At 40.0% G+C, this 21,083-nt stretch overlaps 1 protein-coding gene across 16 annotated transcripts in view; it reads right to left on the reverse strand.

Annotated features, from left to right (window-relative positions):
* AOPEP (aminopeptidase O (putative)) overlaps positions 1-21,083 on the reverse strand; it is a 375,534-nt gene that overhangs the window by 129,550 nt on the left and 224,901 nt on the right. For all 16 annotated transcript variants that reach the window (XR_008996479.1, XM_036904363.2, XM_036904360.2 and 13 more), the window contains 2 exons: positions 17,735-17,837; positions 16,978-17,085 (listed from right to left, as the gene is read on the reverse strand). Coding sequence is in view for 15 of the 16 variants with exons in the window: in XM_036904363.2 (XP_036760258.2) it covers positions 16,978-17,085; positions 17,735-17,837 (211 nt within the window). In the remaining variant the exon portion in view is untranslated. The remainder of the gene's footprint in view (positions 1-16,977; positions 17,086-17,734; positions 17,838-21,083) is intronic.

A 21,083-nucleotide genomic window follows, 5' to 3' on the forward strand; every position in this document is an offset into this window, starting at 1 on the left:
GTAAAAACCACAAACAAATTAAAAAATGTAAGGTCTGTTATTTTGACCTGACCCCACAGTTTACTTCATTTTGCATAGAGCTAAGGCTGGCCGTGGCACAAGGCACCAGCCCCTCTACTTAACCTGTTATCCTCTTCAGAACTTCCCTAGAGGTCCTGCTATATTCTGAACAGTTTCAACTCCCAGAGGCTGGGAACTAACTTGCAACTTTCTTGCATTGCTCTATGCAAAGATAAACACAAAATCAACACAATTAATATCCCAGTGGAGGAACAAATATATCCCAATCCCCAAAAGGTTCATTAGCCCCTGCCTCCATTTGCAGCCTCTTCTACTGCCACTGTGCGAATCCTCAACTGCTTGACATTTTGGGTGTTTCAGTAATAGATTTTTTTTAACCTAAAGGAGTAATTTACACATACACCTATATTTTCCTTTGCTACGGAAAAGTTCAAACACACTTAAAAGCAGCCAAGAGTATAATTAACCTTCACGTACCCATCGACCCACAGCCAATCTGCCATCCACTTACCTGCCTCTTGTATTACTTAGAACTGAATCCCAAACATGACCAAATTTTACCAATCAAGGTTTCAGTAAATATCTCTAGAAGATAAGGACTCTTTTAAAACATAACCACAATACCATAAGGCCAAAAAAATTCACATATGAAAATGTTCAAAATCACATTTATATTTAATTTATACCTTGAGTATGGTGACCAATCTTTTCAGCCCATCTAATTCTGGAATCCTGACTTCATCTCAGCTAGGTTTGTCAGATAAAATATAGGACACCCAGTAAATCTGGAGGCATATTTACACTAAAAAAAATTTGTTGTTTATCTGAAATTTGAATTGAACTGGGAGTTGGCATTTTTATTCGATGGGTAAGCCTACTAATAACCCTCCATTTATCTGAAGGTTTGATCAGATACATTTGAGATAAATACAGAACATGAAACGAAGAGCAATATTTATCTTTCTAGGGACTTGATGACATGAAGCAATAAATAAGATATACATTCAAAGTTTTTCTTTTACTAAGTTGAAAGTAATTTTTAAAAACAGGTCCTTCAAAGAAGCAGCCCATGTGTGAGCCCAGATGACCAAATATGACACTTCTGAATGAGTGCCCCTTCACATGGGAACAGGACCCCCCCCCCCCGAGCTGCATCTGTGGGTCCGGGGTCTCCTGACATCCATCTGACTCTCCATGGGAGATGGAAGCAGCAGAGACTTTCCTGTTATAAACAGATGGAATTACAGAGGAAAGGAAATCTGCTAACCATTTGCATGACAAGGTGTTCCTCCTCTGTTACTGCACTAAACCTCAGGCAAAGCCAGCCACCCCTTCCGTGTGTTAGGCCCATTTCTCCAGAGGCTTTCTCCTATTTAAGAGCATGAATGAAAGACTGAATTCTCAGAACCTTGTTCTCCTTCTAAGCATTACCTGTCTATTGCAGCTTCACTTAAAATGGTTTATACAAAGAATAACAAAACTAGTATTAAGGGTGGAGAGAAGATGGCGGCGTGAGTAGAGCAGTGGAAATCTCCTCCCAAAACCACATATATCTATGAAAATAAAAAAAAGACAACTCTTCCTAGAATAAAGACCAGAGGACACAGGACAACATCCAGATCACATCCACACCTGCGAGAACCCAGTGCCCAGTAAAGGGGGTAAGATACAAGCCCCGGCCAGGCGGGACCCGAGCGCCCATCCCCCCAACTCCCGGCGGGAGATGAAAAGGCAGAGCGGGAGGGAGACGGAGCCCAGGACTGCTGAACACCCAGACCCCGCCATCCGGAACAGAGCGCAGACACAGTGTGTGCGCAAGGCCCTGGATACTAGGGAAATAGGGCAGCAAGAACGGTGAGAGGGTACCGGAGGCCTGGCGCCGGAGGACATAAGAAAAGCGAGCAGCCACTTTTTTTTTTCCCTGTTTTGTTTTGGCAAGCGCTTTTTGGAAGTCTTAAAGGGATAGGGACCCCAATACTAGGGAAACAGGGCAGCAAGACCGGTGAGCAGATGCCTGAGGCTGGCGGCATTGAATAAAGATGAACGAGCAGCCATTTTCATTTATTTATTTACTTAATTAAAAAATTTTTTTTTAATTTTTTTTTTTTTAGTGGTCGTTATTTTGTTTTGGCAGATGCTTTTTGGAAGTCTAAGGAGCAGGGCGGGACACTTAGTCCAGAGGCAGGGAATCTGGGGATTTCTGGGCACTCTAATCCCCTGGGCAGCAGGGAGCGCGGAGGCCCCTTATGGAGATAAATAGCCTCCCGGCCGCTCCCCCTCCAACACGACTCCACCACTTTGGAGTAGCTGCCCGAGCCAGGCCACGCCCACAGCAACAGCGGAGATAAACTCCATAGCAGCCGGGCAGGAAGCAGAAACCCTGTCTGCGCGCAGCTGCCCAGCACAAGCCACTAGAGGTCGCTGTTCTCCCAGGAGAGGAGGGCCACAAACCAACAAGAAGGGAAGTTCTTCCAGCCATCATTCGTCCCAGCTCTGCAAACTATTCCTATCACCATGAAAAGGCAAAGCTACAGGCAGACAAAGATCACAGAGACAACACCAGAGAAGGAGACAGACCTAACCAGCCTTCCCGACAAAGAATTAAAAATAAGAATCATAAACATGCTGACAGAGATGCAGAGAAATACGCAAGAGAAATGGGATGAAGTCCGGAGGGAGATCACAGATGCCAGAAAGGAGATCGCAGAAATGAAACAAACACTGGAAGGGTTTATAAGCAGAATGGATAGGATGCAAGAGGCCATTGATGGAGTTGAAACCAGAGAACAGGAACGCATAGAAGCTGACATAGAGAGAGATAAAAGGATCTCCAGGAATGAAACAATATTAAGAGAACTGTGTGACCAATCCAAAAGGAACAATATCCGTATTATAGGGGTCCCAGAAGAAGAAGAGAGAGGAAAAGAGATGGAAAGTATCTTAGAAGAAATAATTGCTGAAAACTTCCCCAAACTGGGGGAGGAAATAATCGAACAGACCACGGAAATACACAGAACCCCCAACAGAAAGGATCCAAGGAGGACAACACCAAGACACATAATAATTAAAATGGCAAAGATCAAGGACAAGGAAAGAGTGTTAAAGGCAGCTAGAGAGAAAAAGGTCACCTATAAAGGAAAACCCATCAGGCTAACATCAGACTTCTCGACAGAAACCCTACAGGCCAGAAGAGAATGGCATGTTATATTTAATGCAATCAAACAGAAGAGCCTTGAACCAAGGATACTGTATCCAGCACAACTATCATTTAAATATGATGGCGGGATTAAACAATTCCCAGACAAAAAAAAGCTGAGGGAATTTGCTTCCCACAAACCACCTCTACAGGACATCTTACAGGGACTGCTCTAGATGGGAGCACTCCTAGAAAGAGCACAGCACAAAACACCCAACATATGAAGAATGGAGGAGGAGGAATAAGAAGGGAGAGAAGAAAAGAATCTCCAGACAGTGTATATAACAGCTCAATAAGTGAGCTAAGTTAGGCAGTAAGATACTAAAGAGGCTAACCTTGAACCTTTCGTAACCACGAATTTAAAACCTGCAATGGCAATAAGTACATATCTTTCAATAGTCACCCTAAATGTTAATGGGCTGAATGCACCAATCAAAAGACACAGAGTAATAGAATGGATAAAAAAGCAAGACCCATCTATATGCTGCTTACAAGAAACTCACCTCAAACCCAAAGACATGTACAGACTAAAAGTCAAGGGATGGAAAAACGTATTTCAGGCAAACAACAGTGAGAAGAAAGCAGGGGTTGCAGTACTAATATCAGACAAAATAGACTTCAAAACACAGAAAGTAACAAGAGATAAAGAAGGACACTACATAATGATGAAGGGCTCAGTTCAACAAGAGGATATAACCATTCTAAATATATATGGACCCAACACAGCAGCACCAGCATATGTGAAACAAATACTAACAGAACTAAAGGGGGAAATAGACTGCAATGCATTCATTCTAGGAGACTTCAACACACAACTCACCCCAAAGGATAGATCAACCGGGCAGAAAATAAGTAAGGACACGGAAAAACTGAACAACACAGTAGAGCAGATGGACCTAATTGACATCTACAGAACTCTACATCCAAAAGCAACAGGATACACATTCTTCTCAAGTGCACATGGAACATTCTCCAGAATAAAATACATACTAGGCCACAAAAAGAGCCTCAATAAATTCCAAAAGATTGAAATCTTACCAACCAACTTTTCAGACCACAAAGGCATAAAACTAGAAATAAATTATACAAAGAAAGCAAAAAGGCTCACAAACACATGGAGGCTTAACAACACGCTCCTAAATAATCAACGGATCAATGACCAAATCAAAATGGAGATCGAGCAATATATGGAAACAAATGACAACAACAACAATAAGCCCCAACTTCTGTGTGACACAGCGAAAGCAGTCTCAAGAGGAAAGTATATAGCAATCCAGGCATATTTAAAGAAGGAAGAACAATCCCAAATGAATGGTCTAATGTCACAGTTATCGAAATTGGAAAAAGAAGAACAAATGAGGCCTAAGGTCAGCAGAAGGAGGGACATAACAAAGAACAGAGAAGAAATAAATAAAATTGAGAAGAATGAAACAATAGCAAAAATCAATGAAACCAAGAGCTGGTTCTTCGAGAAAATAAACAAAATAGATAAGCCTCTAGCCGGACTTATTAAGAAGAAAAGAGAGTCAACACAAATCAACAGTATCAGAAACAAGAAAGGAAAAATCACAACAGACCCCACAGAAATACAAAGAATTGTTAGAGAATACTATGAAAACATATGCTAACAAGTTGGGAAACCTAGGAGAAATGAACAACTTCCTAGAAAAATACAACCTTCCAAGACTGACCCAGGAAGAAACAGAAAATCTAAACAGACCAATTACCAGCAATGAAATTGAAGCGGTAATCAAAAAACTACCAAAGAACAAAACCCCCGGGCCAGATGGATTTACCTTGGAATTTTATCAGACATACAGGGAAGACATAGTACCCATTCTCCTTAAAGTTTTCCAAAAAATAGAGGAGGAGGGGATACTCCCAAAGTCATTCTATGAAGCTAACATCACCGTAATACCAAAACCAGGCAAAGACCCCACCAAAAAAGAAAACTACAGACCAATATCTCTGATGAACATAGATGCAAAAATACTCAACAAAATATTAGCAAACCGAATTCAAAAATACATCAAAAGGATCATACACCATGACAAGTGGGATTCATCCCAGGGATGCAAGGACAGTACAACATTCGAAAGTCCATCAACATCATCCACCACATCAACAAAAAGAAAGACAAAAACCACATGATCATCTCCATAGATGCTGAAAAAGCATTTGACAAAGTTCAACATCCATTCATGATAAAAACTCTCAGCAAAATGGGAATAGAGGGCAAGTACCTCAACATAATAAAGGCCATCTATGATAAACCCACGGCCAACACTATATTGAACAGAGAGAAGCTGAAAGCATTTCCTCTGAGATCAGGAACTAGACAGGGATGCCCACTCTCCCCACTGTTATTTAACATAGTACTGGAGGTCCTAGCCATGGCAATCAGACAAAACAAAAACATACAAGGAATCCAGATTGGTAAATAAGAAGTTAAACTGTCACTATCTGCAGATGACATGATACTGTACATGAAAAACCCTAAAGATTCCACCCCAAAACTACTAGAATTGATATCGGAATACAGCAAAGCTGCAGGATACAAAATCAACACACAGAAATCTGTGGCTTTCCTATACACTAATAATGAACCAACAGAAAGAGAAATCAGGAAAACAACTCCCTTCACAATTGCATCAAAAAAAAATAAAATACCTAGGAATAAACCTAACCAAAGAAGTGAAAGACTTATACTCTGAAAACTACAAGTCACTCTTAAGAGAAATTAAAGGGGACACTAACAGATGGAAACTCATCCCATGCTCGTGGCTAGGAAGAATTAATATTGTCAAAATGGCCATCCTGCCCAAAGCAATATACAGATTTGATGCACTCCCTATTAAATAACCAACAGCATTCTTCAACAAACTGGAACAAATAGTTCAAAAATTCATATGGAAAAACCAAAGACCCCTAACAGTAAATGCAACCCTGAGAAGGAAGAATAAAGTGGGGGGGATCTCGCTCCCCAACTTAAAGGTCTACTACAAAGCCATAGTAATCAAGACAATTTGGTACTAGCACAAGAACAGAGCCACAGACCAATGGAACAGACTAGAGAATCCAGACATTAATCCAGACATATATGGTCAATTAATATTTGATAAAGGAGCCATGGACATACAATGGCGAAATGACAGTCTCTTGAACAGATGGTGCTGGCAAAACTGGACAGCTACATGTAGGAGAATGAAACTGGACCATTGTCTAACCCCATATACAAAAGTAAACTCAAAATGGATCAAAGACCTGAATGTAAGTCATGAAACCATTAAACTCTTGGAAGAAAACATATGCAAAAACCTCTTAGACATAAACATGAGTGACCTCTTCTTGAACATATCTCCCCGGGCAAGGAAAACAACAGAAAAACTGAACAAGTGGGACTATATTAAGCTGAAAAGCTTCTGTACAGCAAAAGACACCATCAGTAGAACAAAAAGGAATCCTACAGTATGGGAGAATATATTTGAAAATGACAGATCCGATAAAGGCTTGACGTCCAGAATATATAAAGAGCTCACCCGCCTCAACAAACAAAAAACAAATAACCCAATTAAAAAATGGGCAGAGGAAGTGAACAGACAGTTCTCCAAAAAAGAAATACAGATGGCCAACAGACACATGAAAAGATGTTCCACATTGCTAATTATCAGAGAAATGCAAATTAAAACTACAATGAGGTATCACCTCACACCAGTAAGGATGGCTGCCATCCAAAAGACAAACAACAACAAATGTTGGCGAGGCTGTGGAGAAAGGGGAACCTTCCTACACTGCTAGTGGGAATGTAAGTTAGTTCAGCCATTGTGGAAAGCAGTATGGAGGTACATCAAAATGCTCAAAACAGACTTACCATTTGACCCAGGAATTGCACTCCTAGGAATTTACCCTAAGAATGCAGCAATCAAGTATGAGAAAGATCAGTGCACCCCTATGATTATCGCAGCACTATTTACAATAGCCAAGAATTGGAAGCAACCTAAATGTCCATCGATAGATAAATGGATAAAGAAGATGTGGTACATATACACAATGGAATACTACTCAGCCATAAGAAAAGGGCAAATCCTACCATTTGCAGTAACATGGATGGAGCTGGAGGGTATTATGCTCAGTGAAACAAGCCAAGCGGAGAAAGAGAAATACCAAATGATCTCACTCATCTGTGGAATATAAGAACAAAGGAAAAACTGAAGGAACAAAACAGCAGCAGAATCACAGAACTCAAGAATGGACTAACAGGTACCAAAGGGAAAGGGACTGGGGAGGATGTTTGGGTAGGGAGGGATAAGGGGGGGAAGAAGAGGGGTGGTATTAAGATTAGCATGCATGGGGGGGTGGGAGAAAGGGGAGGGCTGTACAACACAGAGAAGGCAAGTAGTGATTCTACAACATTTTGCTATGCTGATGGACAGTGACTGTAAAGGGGTTTATAGGGGGGACCTGGTATAGGGGAGAGCCTAGTAAACATAATATTCATCATGTAAGTGTAGATTAATGATACCAAAAAAAAAAAAAAGGCAGTTCCTGTGTGGTGACTTCCAATGAGTTCTACACAAGGGAATAAAGGGCATATAAAAGTGTAGGCAAAAGGCCTGTTTGTGTTTATACAGAGGTTCAAAGCCTAATTGGGCTACCCCGAAAATGAACTAAGATACAATATGAAAAAGAACTTCCAACATCAGCACTCTCTGGAAGACTCATGCCAGAAGATGATCATCAAAAAACCCCAACAAAGATCCACGCACTGCTACAGCTGTAGATGCACTCATCCCACCAGTTCCTGGACTTGCCATGGGAATGAAGAAGGAGATATCTAAGCTGGCCTGTGCATACAGTAAAACAACAAATTTGACTGGATCTATACCGTTGGAACTCAACCAAGAATTAGGAGAACTGCAAATTGTAGCTCTCCAAAATCTTACAACTACAGACTATTTACTGTTAAAAGAACATGTGGGATGTGAACAGTCCCCAGGAATGGACTGTTTTAATTTGTCTGATTTCTCTCAGACTGTTCAAGTTCAGTTGGACAATAGCCACCATATCATAGATAAGTTTTCACAAATGCCTAAGGTGCCTAACTGGTTTTCTTGGTTTCACTGGAGATGGATGGTAATTACAGGTATGCTTTGGTTATGTAACTATACTCCTATTATGTTAATATGTGTGTGCAATTTAATTAGTAGTTTAAAACCTATACGTGCTGAAGTTACTCTACAAGAAGATATGTCAAAGAAATAATCAATCTTCCCATGTTTTCTTCCACCTGCTACTTCTGTAGCTTTTCTTCTTCCTTCCTAATTACAACCCTTAAATAGAATTCGTGCCTCATATCAAATTTCCCGAGTATCATAATTCTTCCAAGTGGTAAAGATACCTAAAGACAAATGCTGGGCATAGAAGCCACAGGGCATAAATATGCAAAGAAGTAAAAAGCTAACCTTCTCAAACAATAAGGCTTCTCTCTCACTTACCAACTTTACATTTCCCTGTATGGCCCCGGAAGATGACTGGTTAGCCAGAGATGGGTAAGATTCCTCAAGGGAAGAACAACCTAAGACAGGCACAGTCGCAGGGGGGCCATCAGGTGAGAAATTGGGGATCAACAGAGGTGAGGCTTAGAACCTCACCCCCACTGTTCTGAAAGAAATCTTCTGCATACGTGGATGTTTTATTGCCCTTGTCTAGCTTGGATTAACACATAGTCTACAAGCACACACCTGATCATCTACATTTGCTCTCTTACAACACTAAACTATGTTTTCTACCTTTATCTTGTATCTACCTACCACTTCAGCATTTTATTTAAAATAATAATAATAAAGAGAGAAATGTGGTATCCACATATAAATCAAGTATAAAAATCAAATGAGTATTCATATTTGAACTGACTGTTTATAGTTCATAATGCATGAGCAAAACCGAAAGTTTCTGTGATGACTGCCCTTGTACTGTTCACCATGTAACTTATTCACTATGTAAGAATTTGTTCTCCATGTAAGAACTTGTTTGTTATGCTTCAGAAGATTGGAGACTGACGAAAATTAGGCTTGGGGTGGATTGATGATTGTGCATTGAGCATTGACTCCCCTATACAGAATTTCATTGTTGTTAACAACCATTTGATCAATAAATATGAGAGATGCCCTCACAAAAAAAAAAAAAGTACACACTTCCAACTGTAAAATAAATAAGTAACCGGGATGTAATGTATAGCATAAGGAATGTAGTCAAAATATTGTAACAACTTGGTATGGTGATAGCTGGTACCTAGAATTATCATGTATATAAATGTTGAATCACTGTGGTGTACACCTGAAACTAATGTAATACTGTGTGTCAACTACCCTTCAATAGAAAATAATTATCTACAAAAAGAAACAAAGAAACTAGTATTAAAACCATGGATCACGCAGTCAAAATGGGATGGGACAACCCCAAAGAGAAACATGCCTTGCATCTGAAGTCCTCCCTAGCACCTGCAATGGGTATGTGGGAAAAAACAACAGCAAGAAAGGAAACGAGGAATATTTACAATACAAATCATTGTTTTTGCTTGAGGTTCTTAAAGTCATTCTTTTTATTATTCTGATTATTTTTGTAAGAAAAGTTGTATTAAAAATTAATTTATCACAATCTGATATATTAATAGGTTACTTTGCAAATAGCTCCTTGGCTTCCTGACAGTATTCCTGCTTCTTAAAAATCTGAGTATTGTAAATATAACTAATTACTACTTTCACTTATCTTCTTAAAGTCCATATCAACATATCCCATATTTGTCCAGCAATTTATGCTCAATTATGTATGTGTGTTGGGGGGAAAATTACATTAACTCAATGGCAAGGGGGAGAAATTTAATTGCACGAGAAGCAGGAAATTCAGAGTTAACCTTAATTCTGCCCTTTTGCACTTTCCAACTACAATCAGGTCTTTCTTTACAGCACTGCAAAGGCCAATGTTTCACAGTTTTGTGTGAAGGCAGGAAATGTTCAGGAGGTCCCCAAGAAACCCTGCTTCATTTGTTAAGAAAGACAGCTGTCCTATCCCTAGCAGGTGGCCATCTGCCTCTTCTTGCCTTGGAGCTGAGACCTGTAGCCACATGGCAGGGTGCCAGAGGCTGCCAGCCAATGCTGGGGACAGCAGGTCTCAGGGATCATACTGGGTCACAGCAACTTAACACCTTCAGCACCTCTGAGACACAGTTCCCACAGGCAATGTGAATGCAGTGTCCACCCACCTCAGGGAGACACTTCTCCCACCGAGGCAGTCAGCACACTATCTCTCAGGGCGATCCACCCAACTGACCCTTCCCATTCCTTTCCTAGACTCCATCTGTAACCACAAAATGCTAGCTTTCCTGGTTCTTTTTGTAAATTGGCAGATGTCCATGGAGTGCCCTCATGAGAGATGCTCTTCCCGACTCTCCACAGCAGAAAGACAGAAAGACATAAAAAGAAAGGCCTTTCTTATTACTCTCACTTCCTTCAACAACTCTGGCAGTTTTGTAAAAGCAACTTCAAATCTTAATTGAACACGGAGGGCTTTTCTTCAAGGCCGATTCTAGGATTATTGACAACGTTAGTCAGCAACAAATGTTAGAGGTCCCAGTTTGTCACCTCTACAGTGTGTTTGAGAAAAGATTAAAACCAAAGGCAACAAATGAACAAAAAACAAACCCTAAAAAAAAAAAAAAAACCCCTGCTATTCTGATAGTGGAATGGGATGAGATTTTGCCTGGATCCTTGGAAATTGCTACAAGCCTACATCCCAATCAAAAAATATATTCCTTGAGAATTTTTTTTTCATTTCCTACTCTCCTAATAATCTATCTGCTAATGAGGTCAGTTCCAGACAGTTTTTTTGATTAACACCTAACAACACTAAATTAAGCATTACAATCAATACACTGACTTTGGGCACAAGGCTAATTTGTTGATTATATTTTAGTCCTGGTGGAAATATTCAGTAAGTGGAGGCGCATGTAGATTCTACTGGATAAACTGACATTGGCTTGATAATCACAGAGAATTAACAATTTCTATCAGATGTTTTATGAGTAACTACCATGGTCATGGGTGAGTGGGGGGTAAGAGACAGAAAACAATAAAAAATGTTGAAAGAAGGACAGGGTTGGCAGGATAAGAACTGGGATGGAATGAAATGGCCAGGAAGAAGGCATTGATAAGCTCAAGAGAAAAGTATCACTGGGGCTGGAAAGATGATACCAAAATGCTGGACAAGTGGACTATTCAGAAGGGAAAGGGCTAAAAAGTAAATTGGAAAAAGGAGAATTTGAGGGACTTCTGAGTAAAGAAACTGGATCATAACCTTCCTCACCAATAACTAGCAATATAACCAAAAACACAACTCTTTAAAAAAAAGAAAAACCTTCACTAACAGCATCCAAATAAGGGAGGAAATATAGCTTCATGGCATAAACTTCAAAAAGAGACAACTATGGAAAGAAACATAAGATTCCAACACAGCCTCCAAGCCTCCGCCTGCGCCACCTGCAAACCCATGCTCAGCAGGAGTAGGACTGGTGAATTGCCCAAATCCAGCAAATTCTCTCAAATACCCACACATTTGGAAAACAACAGGAATATCTTTATCTTTCTTCTTCTTTTTTTTTTTTGTCTGAGGAGGAGTAGAAATGTTTGCAGAGGGATGAGCAAAACCTGAAAATAAACTGAGGATAACACTCTGATGAGCTGTACAGGTTCTAGAACTGTAAGCTGATGTGGAAGAACAACATTAATTCCGAGAGTACCTGCAATGGGAAAAAGCAGCACCAAATAAGGTGAAGAGACTTTTGGCTGGAAACATTTAACAAAATTTCAAGAGTCAGCAGAGCCAAATTCTTGCAACAAAGGCTGTATACAGCTCTAGAGGGGCTCTCCCCCTCCACCCCCTCCATGCATAATATCCAAACTTCAAACTGTAGTTCATAGGGGAAGAAAAACATGTCTAAGGCGAGTTGGGAAAGAAATCAAAGATAATGTTCCAATACACATGAGAATAAATAAAATTAGGTCAGGACAGTGCTACTCATGCTGAAAACGAGCAAGAAGAAAAGTACATCAACTATGCAAACCAATACAAAAAAAAAAATCAAGAGAGAGACAAAGTAAGAAGCAAAACATAAAAGACAAAGATTCCAGTCTTGAAGAAAGCATAATCCAAGGAACAGAAGCAAATTTTCCATGAATGCTTTATACTGTGAAATAAATTAACAAAAGATCATAAGAATATAAACAGTAAAATGAAAGCTCAAAGACAAGATGATAAAACAGCAATATGAGATGAAAGGAGAGACTTCAAAGCAAAGGAAATAAATGAACGACCAAAATAATATCAGTACAGGAGCATTAATAAAATGGGAACAGCAAGGAAAAAAACAGGCAATTAAGAGAAAAACATTAATGTAATAATATAATAAAAACAATAGTAATAAAAATAATGTTGCTTGAGATAAACATATGATGTGAAGAACAAAAAGACAAAAGCAATTAGAAAATAACTCATATAGACAGATAAAGATGATATAACATAAGGATAATTGGTAACTTTGAAATTTAGTATGCTGCATGGGGGAAAAAAATCAATGTGTTCAAAGATATATAATTTCACTGAAAGAAGGAAGAACAGAAGCTAAGATTAAAAATGTGCACTGTTTTCCAGGAAAATACAGATGCTAAGTCATGGATGCTAAGCAATTTTCTGATTAAATTACTAAATGTCAAACATAAAGAACTGTTCTGTCATCTTGGTGGTATAAAAAGGAAAAAGTAGGCAGACTTCAAAGTTTCAACAGCAGTTCTTTAATGCCAGAAGGCAGATGAGCAATATCCACAAAGTTCTGAGGAACTGGACATGAGACCTAAGAACACTTTCCCCAACAGTTTGTAATTCAGATATAAAAGGTAACAGGCAAACATTATCAAGCTTATAAAAACTCAAGAAATCACAGAGTCACCAAGTCTACAACTTGAACATCAATTTGATAAAGAAATTTAGCTGACAAAGAATTGAATCAAAATGAAGCACTCATGAATATAGAAGCCTGGTAAGCTACTGGTGGTGGATACTGAAATCCTTTAAATCCAGGGCTAAGACAATGCAACTGTGAAAATTATGGCTATAGCACATACTGTAAGTAACACAAACTTTAACTATGTAAAAATATAAGTTAAGAAAAATTCAGAATTGGGAAAAGTAATAAAAGTACAAAACTGCTGATTTTCTTATCTTTTACAGAAGTGCATAAATTTAGGCTTTCTAAAAATGAAATACATAGATGAAAATAAAAAAATAATAATATCAAACTCTTAAAGTTTTTTTGTAATCATGTTTCTTCACCATAGAAGTATCTTTTAGGAAATGATCTTTATTACATTTTTCTAAAGTTCAGGAAAGTCCTTTATATTCACCTTAGTTTATTTTAATTTGTTAAATTCAAGTAAAATACAATTCAAAACACATAATTAAAAAGCACATATAATCCTGTTTTTATAAAATTATTTCTAAATATATCTTTGCATCTATACACATGTGTATACCATACATAGACACACACACACATAACATACATACTCTATACCCATATACATACAGATACATATATGTATGTCATATATAATATATAGAAAGAGAGAGAGAAATAGAGAAATGCAATTTCTGGAATAACATTCACCAAATATTAATTATAGGTATTTATGGGTGGTAGGATTTTGATTGATATGTTACATTCTTCATTGTACATTTCTGTATTGCTTGGATTTTTCTTATAATGAGTATGTGATAGCTGAAAAAGCAATTAATCTCCAAACTTAGTGTGGTATTGGCATAAGGAAAGAAACAGAGATTAATTGAATAGAATTGAGAGTCTAGAAGTAAACTCATATTCCTGGTCAACTGAGCTTCAACAAGGGCACCAAGACAATGCAGCGGAGGGGAAGAGTATCCTTTTCAACAAATGGTCATGAGGCAACTGGACATCCACATGCGGGAGAATGAAGCTGAACCCCTATCTCACACCATGTACAAAAACTAACTCAAAATGGATGAGACCTAAAGCTATAAAAGTCTTAGAGGAGAAAAGCTGAGTAAATCTTCATGACCATCAGTTAGACATCGGTTTCAAATATGTAACACTTGCAGTGCAAGCAACCGTAAGAGAAAAAAGATAAACTGGACTTTATTAAAATTAAAAGCTTTGGGCTACAGAAGACAATATCAAAAAACTGAAAAGAGAATCCATAAAATATTTGCAAATTATATATCTGATAAAGCACTTAAATCTAGAATATACAAAGTACTCTTACAGCTCAAAAATAAAAGACAAACTAAATAAAAATCAGCAAAGGATCTAAGTAGACATTTCTCCAAATAAGATATACAAATGGCTAATAAATGGGAAAAAATGCTCAACATCTTTAGCTTTCAGAGAATTGCAAATTAGAACCACAAGGAGAAACCACTTCATACCTACTAGATGGCTATTCCCAAGAACACAGAAAACAAGTCCCGGTGAGAGGTGGAGAAACAGGAACCTTTGTGCACTGTCCATGAGACTGAAATGGTGTGGCCACTGTAGTAAAACTTAGGGCAATTCCTCAAAAAATTGAATTACCGTATACTCCAGCAATTCTACTTCTCGGTATATTTCAACTCAAAAGAATTGAAAGCAGGGACTCAGATATTTGTACACTAATGTTCATAGCAGCATTATTCACAAGAGCCATAGGTATAAACAACCCAAATGTCCATCGATGGATGAATGGGTAAACAAAATGTGGTCTAAATGTGCAAGGAAATAATGAGTCTTAAAAAGGAAGGAAACTCTGACACAGGCTACAACATGGATGACACTTGAGACATTATGCTCAGTGACATAAGCCAAACGTGAAAGGACAGATATTGTACGATTCCACTTCTATGATGTTCCTATAGCCATCAAACTCGCAGAGACAGAAAGTAGAAGGGTGGGAGCAGGGGCCAGGGGCAGGGAAGAATGTGGAGTTAATGTTTAATGGAGACAAGATTCAGTTTGGGAAGTTAAAACATTCTGGAAATAGTGGTGGTGACATTGCACAACAACATGAATGTATTTAATGCACTGAAATATACACTTTAAAAAATGGCTAACATTGTAAATTTTGTTATTCTACAATTTAAAAAGTAAAATTAGAAAGGGGAATGAAGTACCGACTCTTGCTACAATGTGAACCTTAAAAACATACTAAATGAAAGAAGCCAGTGACAAAAGGCCACACATTATATAACCCCATTTACATAAAAAACCCAGAATACACGGCAAATCCATAAAGACAGAAGGCAGCCAGTGGTTGCCTAGGGGTGGGGTCAGGCTGAAATGTGGACTGTGAAATGGAGGAGGGCTTTCTTCTGGGGGTGATGAGACTGTTCTGAAATGAGGGAGTGATGGTTGCATAACCCTGTGAATATATGAAAACCCACTGACTGGTACATTGTAAGAGTGAATTTCACAGTGTGTGAATTATATCTCAATAACGCTATTATGAAAAAATAATAAAGCTACTATTCAACAGAGAGAAACAAAAGAAAATTTGAGCGATTCAGCAGAGGGAGCACCAAGTGTCCTGATGGAAGCTGAAGTCAATCTCGGAAGTCAGTGTAAATGCAATAACACTCATGTAACAGTGCAGGATCTTGGGGAGAGGTGGTTTAAGTAGTAAGAATTTGGGCTAATCAGACACACATGTAAGACTCTGAGCCAGTGTTCAAATTGCCTTTCCAAGTACGTATTTAGGAAGACCCTCTCTCCCCACAACCAAAAGAATAAAAAGGATGTAGAGACGAAGTATAGTCATCTCTCCTCTTGTTGCACTCATGCTATTTCCTCCACATGGGTTCTGATTACACAGGCCCGTCCTTAGGTGCAACACTGTGGACAGTGTGGTTTCCAAACTCCAAATGGGCACAACCATCAAATATCACAAACACCCAGCAGTCCATGCTGTGCTGACATTGGGTCTCTGGTTCTCCAGCTCTCAGAGCCCCTCCCTCTTCATTAGCTTTCTTGCTGTATACCGCTCAACCCCACACCTACATAAGCTGACACTATCTTTCTCTGCTGACTGTGTGGCCAGGCTGTTTGAATATTTCAATGCATCCTGTCATTAATCTATTTGTTTATCAAATGTATATGGGGTCCATACTGTGTGCAACTGTGTATTAAGTGCTGGTGAAATAAAGAGCATGGTCTGGCCTTGTTGAGCTTACACACAGAATGGAAGATATAGGAAAGAATCAATGGAACCATAAATGAAAATGTACCCATAAATAACGGCAGTGACAGTGAAGGTAACGGAAAGGGCAAAGGTGGAGAGTAACAGGGCAGATGCACGTCTGCGCAGCTGGGCTGACTGTGACATTCAAGCAGGACAAGAGCACAAGAAGGAGCCAACTCACAAAGACAGTGCCCAGCAGAGGAGCCCACGTGGTCGTTCGCTTTTATTTTTAGGATTCAACTATGCACACTGCTGTTACTAGGACTGCTCTAGGTTACAGTCTGTCCCAAATCTACGGGGACATCCCCCTCCAGAAGCACCTCCCTTGTCCACATCACTGACTGGCTGATTTTCCTGTTGCATTAAGTCGTAAACCTTTCCCTACTTTTTAACAGTCACATGTCTAGTCCTCACAAGCCACACCCCCAATTGTATAACATGGACTCATGAAAATGCATAAACTACCTGGGAAAGAATCAACTGCCCGTGAAATCTGTGCACAAATCTTCTTAAAAATGTAAAATAGGTGCCATCTCCAAGTCTCTTGGCAAGGAACCGGAGGAGGAAATAGCCCTAGAAGAAGAAAAGAAAAAGAAGAAAAAAAGATGCCTATCACGGGTTCATCAGAAAAACACAGACACAGTCAATTCTAACTTCCCCACCAGCATTTTATGCACATCCAGAATATTCCATCTGACCCGTCCCAAGCTGCCCTTTATACTCACCAGTAACGTTGGGCCTGGGAGTTAGGAACTGACTACTTAGCTCCCAGTTCACCTGCTAATAGCGTCACTCTCTTGTTTTCCCTCTGTTTTCATGAAGCCTGGATGTCCATTGTGGCCCAAAAGGGAAGAGGGGCCCAGCTCCTCTCTCCCTCAGTGTCCAGAAAAAGGTCTTTACAACTTAAAATACATCCCCACTACTCCCGAATTTTTGCTGAAACCTGAGAGCAATGATAAGATCCTGCTCTTCAGAACTGGCATGAAGCAGGGAGAAGGGAGATGCAGAGCAGGGAACAGTTTCACTTCCTTTGATTCATGCCTCACTTTTGGGGCACAAAGTGCTTAAATCACTGGACAGATACCACCCAGTCAAGTGTCACTACTGTGTTGGTGATTCTTTTGTTTTGCCCCAACCATGTTCCTAATTTTCATTGTTTACACAGACAACCTAAAAAGTGCTGCACCCTAACAATCGTTTTCTGCCACTTCGATGTCCTTACCTTCAAATAATGAACCTGCATGAAGACCTTCTCCGGATTAAGCCCATGTCTGATGACAGACGATCCTGAGTCACTCACATGGCCAGTTCTCTCTTTATTAGGTCTATAATGATGCAGTAAAATTTTCTTTAAGTATATAACACATTCTTAACTAATTAGACCACAATATCATCTTGCTTCTTACTTTCAGAGTTGCTCAACAGCATCTTAATTCTATTCAATAGTACCAGGTATAATTTAAAAGTTTACATTATACATTTATATATTGAACAAGGAGGGATTTGTATTTGGGTTGGCAACCTGTGGTTGGCTATTGGCAATATTTTACAGCATCTTATCCAAGATTAAAGCTTGCCAGACCCTCAAGGAACCTAACTCCAATATGAATTATTTAAGAACCTATATGCCTTTCTTTGGGTGGAAATGATGGACTAGGAAATGCCATGGAAAATGTAGCTTTACTTGGAAGAGCAAAGAACTTCTTTCTTTTTCAAAAAATCCTGAAAGCCCCAATGTTATCCACCTCTCTTGATTTGCATTTAGTAAGGAAGGCTCCTTTAAGAAATATTTGTACTCCGAAGCCATGTTATAATCACAAAAACAAAGTTATAGAAGCCCGTGGTTTTAGAACAGGTAGGGACATCAGTAATCATATACTTCAACCTCCTCATTTCACAAATGAGGGAAACGGAGGCACTAAGAAATTAAGCCTTCATCCAAGGTCCCACAGCTTTTGATTCATGCTGACATTAGGACTGAAAAATGTCTCCTTGTTATCTATCCGGGTGTGTTCCATTATGCTCTATGGTTTCAGATATTTTTTTAAATTCCTTTAGTAAAAATGTGTTACAGTGAAGCTTCAGCAGCTGGTAAGATCAAAATCTGTGGGAAGGACTGCAGCTTTTAGCTGTCCTCAAACCAGTCACTTCCTAGACAAATACAGAAGAGCGTGTGTGGGGTAAGGGGAAGCTAAGGGCTGAGACAGCTGTTGGCACAACAGAAAGGAGGGGAATATTTTTAAAGGGTAGTGTGGTGGTGTAAGGAACATGGCCTCTGGAATCCGAGAGATCTAGTGGTGGATCTCAATCCCACATCTTACTGCCTGTCTAGCAGGTGACTTAAATTCTCTAATCTTCAATTTACTCATTTGCAAAATGGGAATAACCCTACCTAGCTTCCCAGGTCCTCTGGGGAATAATTGAAATAAAATATGCAGAACCCCAAGCAAGGACTGGGGATACAGAAATTACTCAATAAAGTTTTAAAAACATTCTAAAGTTGTTAGCAATAAATATTGCTAAATTCAAGTTTGGTCATCTGATGTAGAGGCCATGGATTCCACAGTTCTCCCACTTGATCCCATATGCCCACCGACACAAACGTGTGAGGGTGCTGGATGAATGGAAGTGCTGAGGACGATGCAGCCTGCCAAGTCAGTCCCTCTGTGGTGTGCTCTAGCTGCCAGCAAAGAGGCCTGGTTAAGTCTCTTTCAAATAGTCCAGCACATTGTCCCAGCAGACACTGGGACTGAACCAGCAGCAGGAGAGACGATAGCGACCAGCCACTGGAGCTGGCTGTGTAGTTTCCATCTTCCTACCTGATCCCTGATTTACCTACATGACCACACTTGCAGCAGTAACTGGTCTCTTTCATCTTCACTTAAGCCTCCATTGAAAAGCAATAGCTTTATTCATGCCTCAAGTTTGTCCTGGGGTTGAACATTTCTATAAAGAAAGCCAGGCTGGCTTTGATACCACAGCCTGGCGGGAAGGAAGTCTTCTGAATTCAAACCAGTTTCCCCAGCCCCAGGACAGAGAGTTGCTGTGAGCTTCTTAGGGCCTGGAGCTCTAAACTGAGACTCTGGGAGGGAGGAGCACAGAGGACTGTAAATCTCTCCCAAGCCTGCCTTCCAGGCTCACATTCTTAATGATGTCGTTAGTTGGTGCTTTTTGCTTTGCCTAAAAATGTCCTTCCAGAAAGCATCCCTCTCTTACGCTCTTTTCCACCCTCTCCAAATGAAGAAGTGTTCAAGAAAATTCTTTTATGCTGACAGCATCCAAGGCAAATGGACAAGTTCCCCAGAGATTCCTCTTAAAGCAGATATGGTGCTGGAGAGAACAGTGCCCCAGCAAGCTCTTCGAGAAATCAGAGGGGGTGGTTTTTATGAGGAAAAGATGCTCACACAGAGAAGACAAGAGATTTGCGTTTCTGCTCCTCCGGTTCTCCCACGCTGCTTACCCCAGTCTGGGCACAAAGCCAGCAGGGGGTCAGGTAGCTATCAGGACCCGCAAGAACAGGTGGGCAAGACAAGGCGCCACCCCAAGGGCACAGCCCAAGGTCCCAATAATGGAGCCAAGGAGCAGGCAAAACACGCCTTTAGGGGTGGAGGGCAGATTAATGCCTACCTTTGGGAGGGCCTGTTGACAAAGTGGGTTAAAAGCAAGGTTCTGGAATGCTGGGAATGTTCTATATATTGATTGAGTGGTGCTTCACAAACATAAACAGTAAGAACCCATTGAGCCATCTAGAAATATCTGTGTACTTCAGTGTATATATGTTATATTTCAATTAAAAAGTAGAAAAATAGATGCACATGAAACAAAATGGCACACACTTTGTGAGAAAAGGGAATCAGTCTAGACAAGGGGCTTGGCTGTTCGTGTGCATAGTCACACGACCAGGATGAACTGAGCCGTCTGCACTTGAGGACCAATGAAATACATTTTTTAAATGGCACCATGAAAGGCAGAAGGAACTACGGCAAATACAAGTGGCTCAAGCTCAACCCCATTCTCATCCACCTTCTTCCTTGCCACCTGGACAATTAAGTATGAAGTAAGATGCTCACTTCCAAGTGTCCCTGCAGTGCTGCATCCTCAGAAGACAGAGCCCGGCCAGTGAGACAAAGCAGATGTCTGCTGTGGTGGGGGGTGGAGTTCTGGGAGAGCTTTTGCCTTCCTTTCAAAAGGGGGGAAATATGACTGGTACTGTCCCTCTTTCCCCTAAACATGATGGATGGAGCTGTAGCAGCCACAACGCAATCATGAGGCAGCAAATCAATGAACTGTGGAGACCAGAATGGGATGAAAGAAGATAGTTTTTGAAGCTATCACTCAGCTGCTGGCCAGCCCCAGGCTGTCTGCCTTCAAATTATATGAGAAGAGTAACCCTCTTTGTTTAAATCAACATTGCTTTCCTATTCCATTAATTGTAGCTAAATCCATTCCTAACAGGTGGAGAATAAAGCTAACACTGACAGTTACCCCTTTCTGTTACCCCCTGTGCAGGTACTCTGCCAAGCTCTTCTGACGCATTACATCCTTCTACCCTCCCAAGACTCTGAGGGAGT

The sequence above is a fragment of the Manis pentadactyla genome, chromosome 3 (assembly GCF_030020395.1).
Source record: "Manis pentadactyla isolate mManPen7 chromosome 3, mManPen7.hap1, whole genome shotgun sequence".
In the NCBI taxonomy this organism is placed as follows: domain Eukaryota; kingdom Metazoa; phylum Chordata; class Mammalia; order Pholidota; family Manidae; genus Manis; species Manis pentadactyla.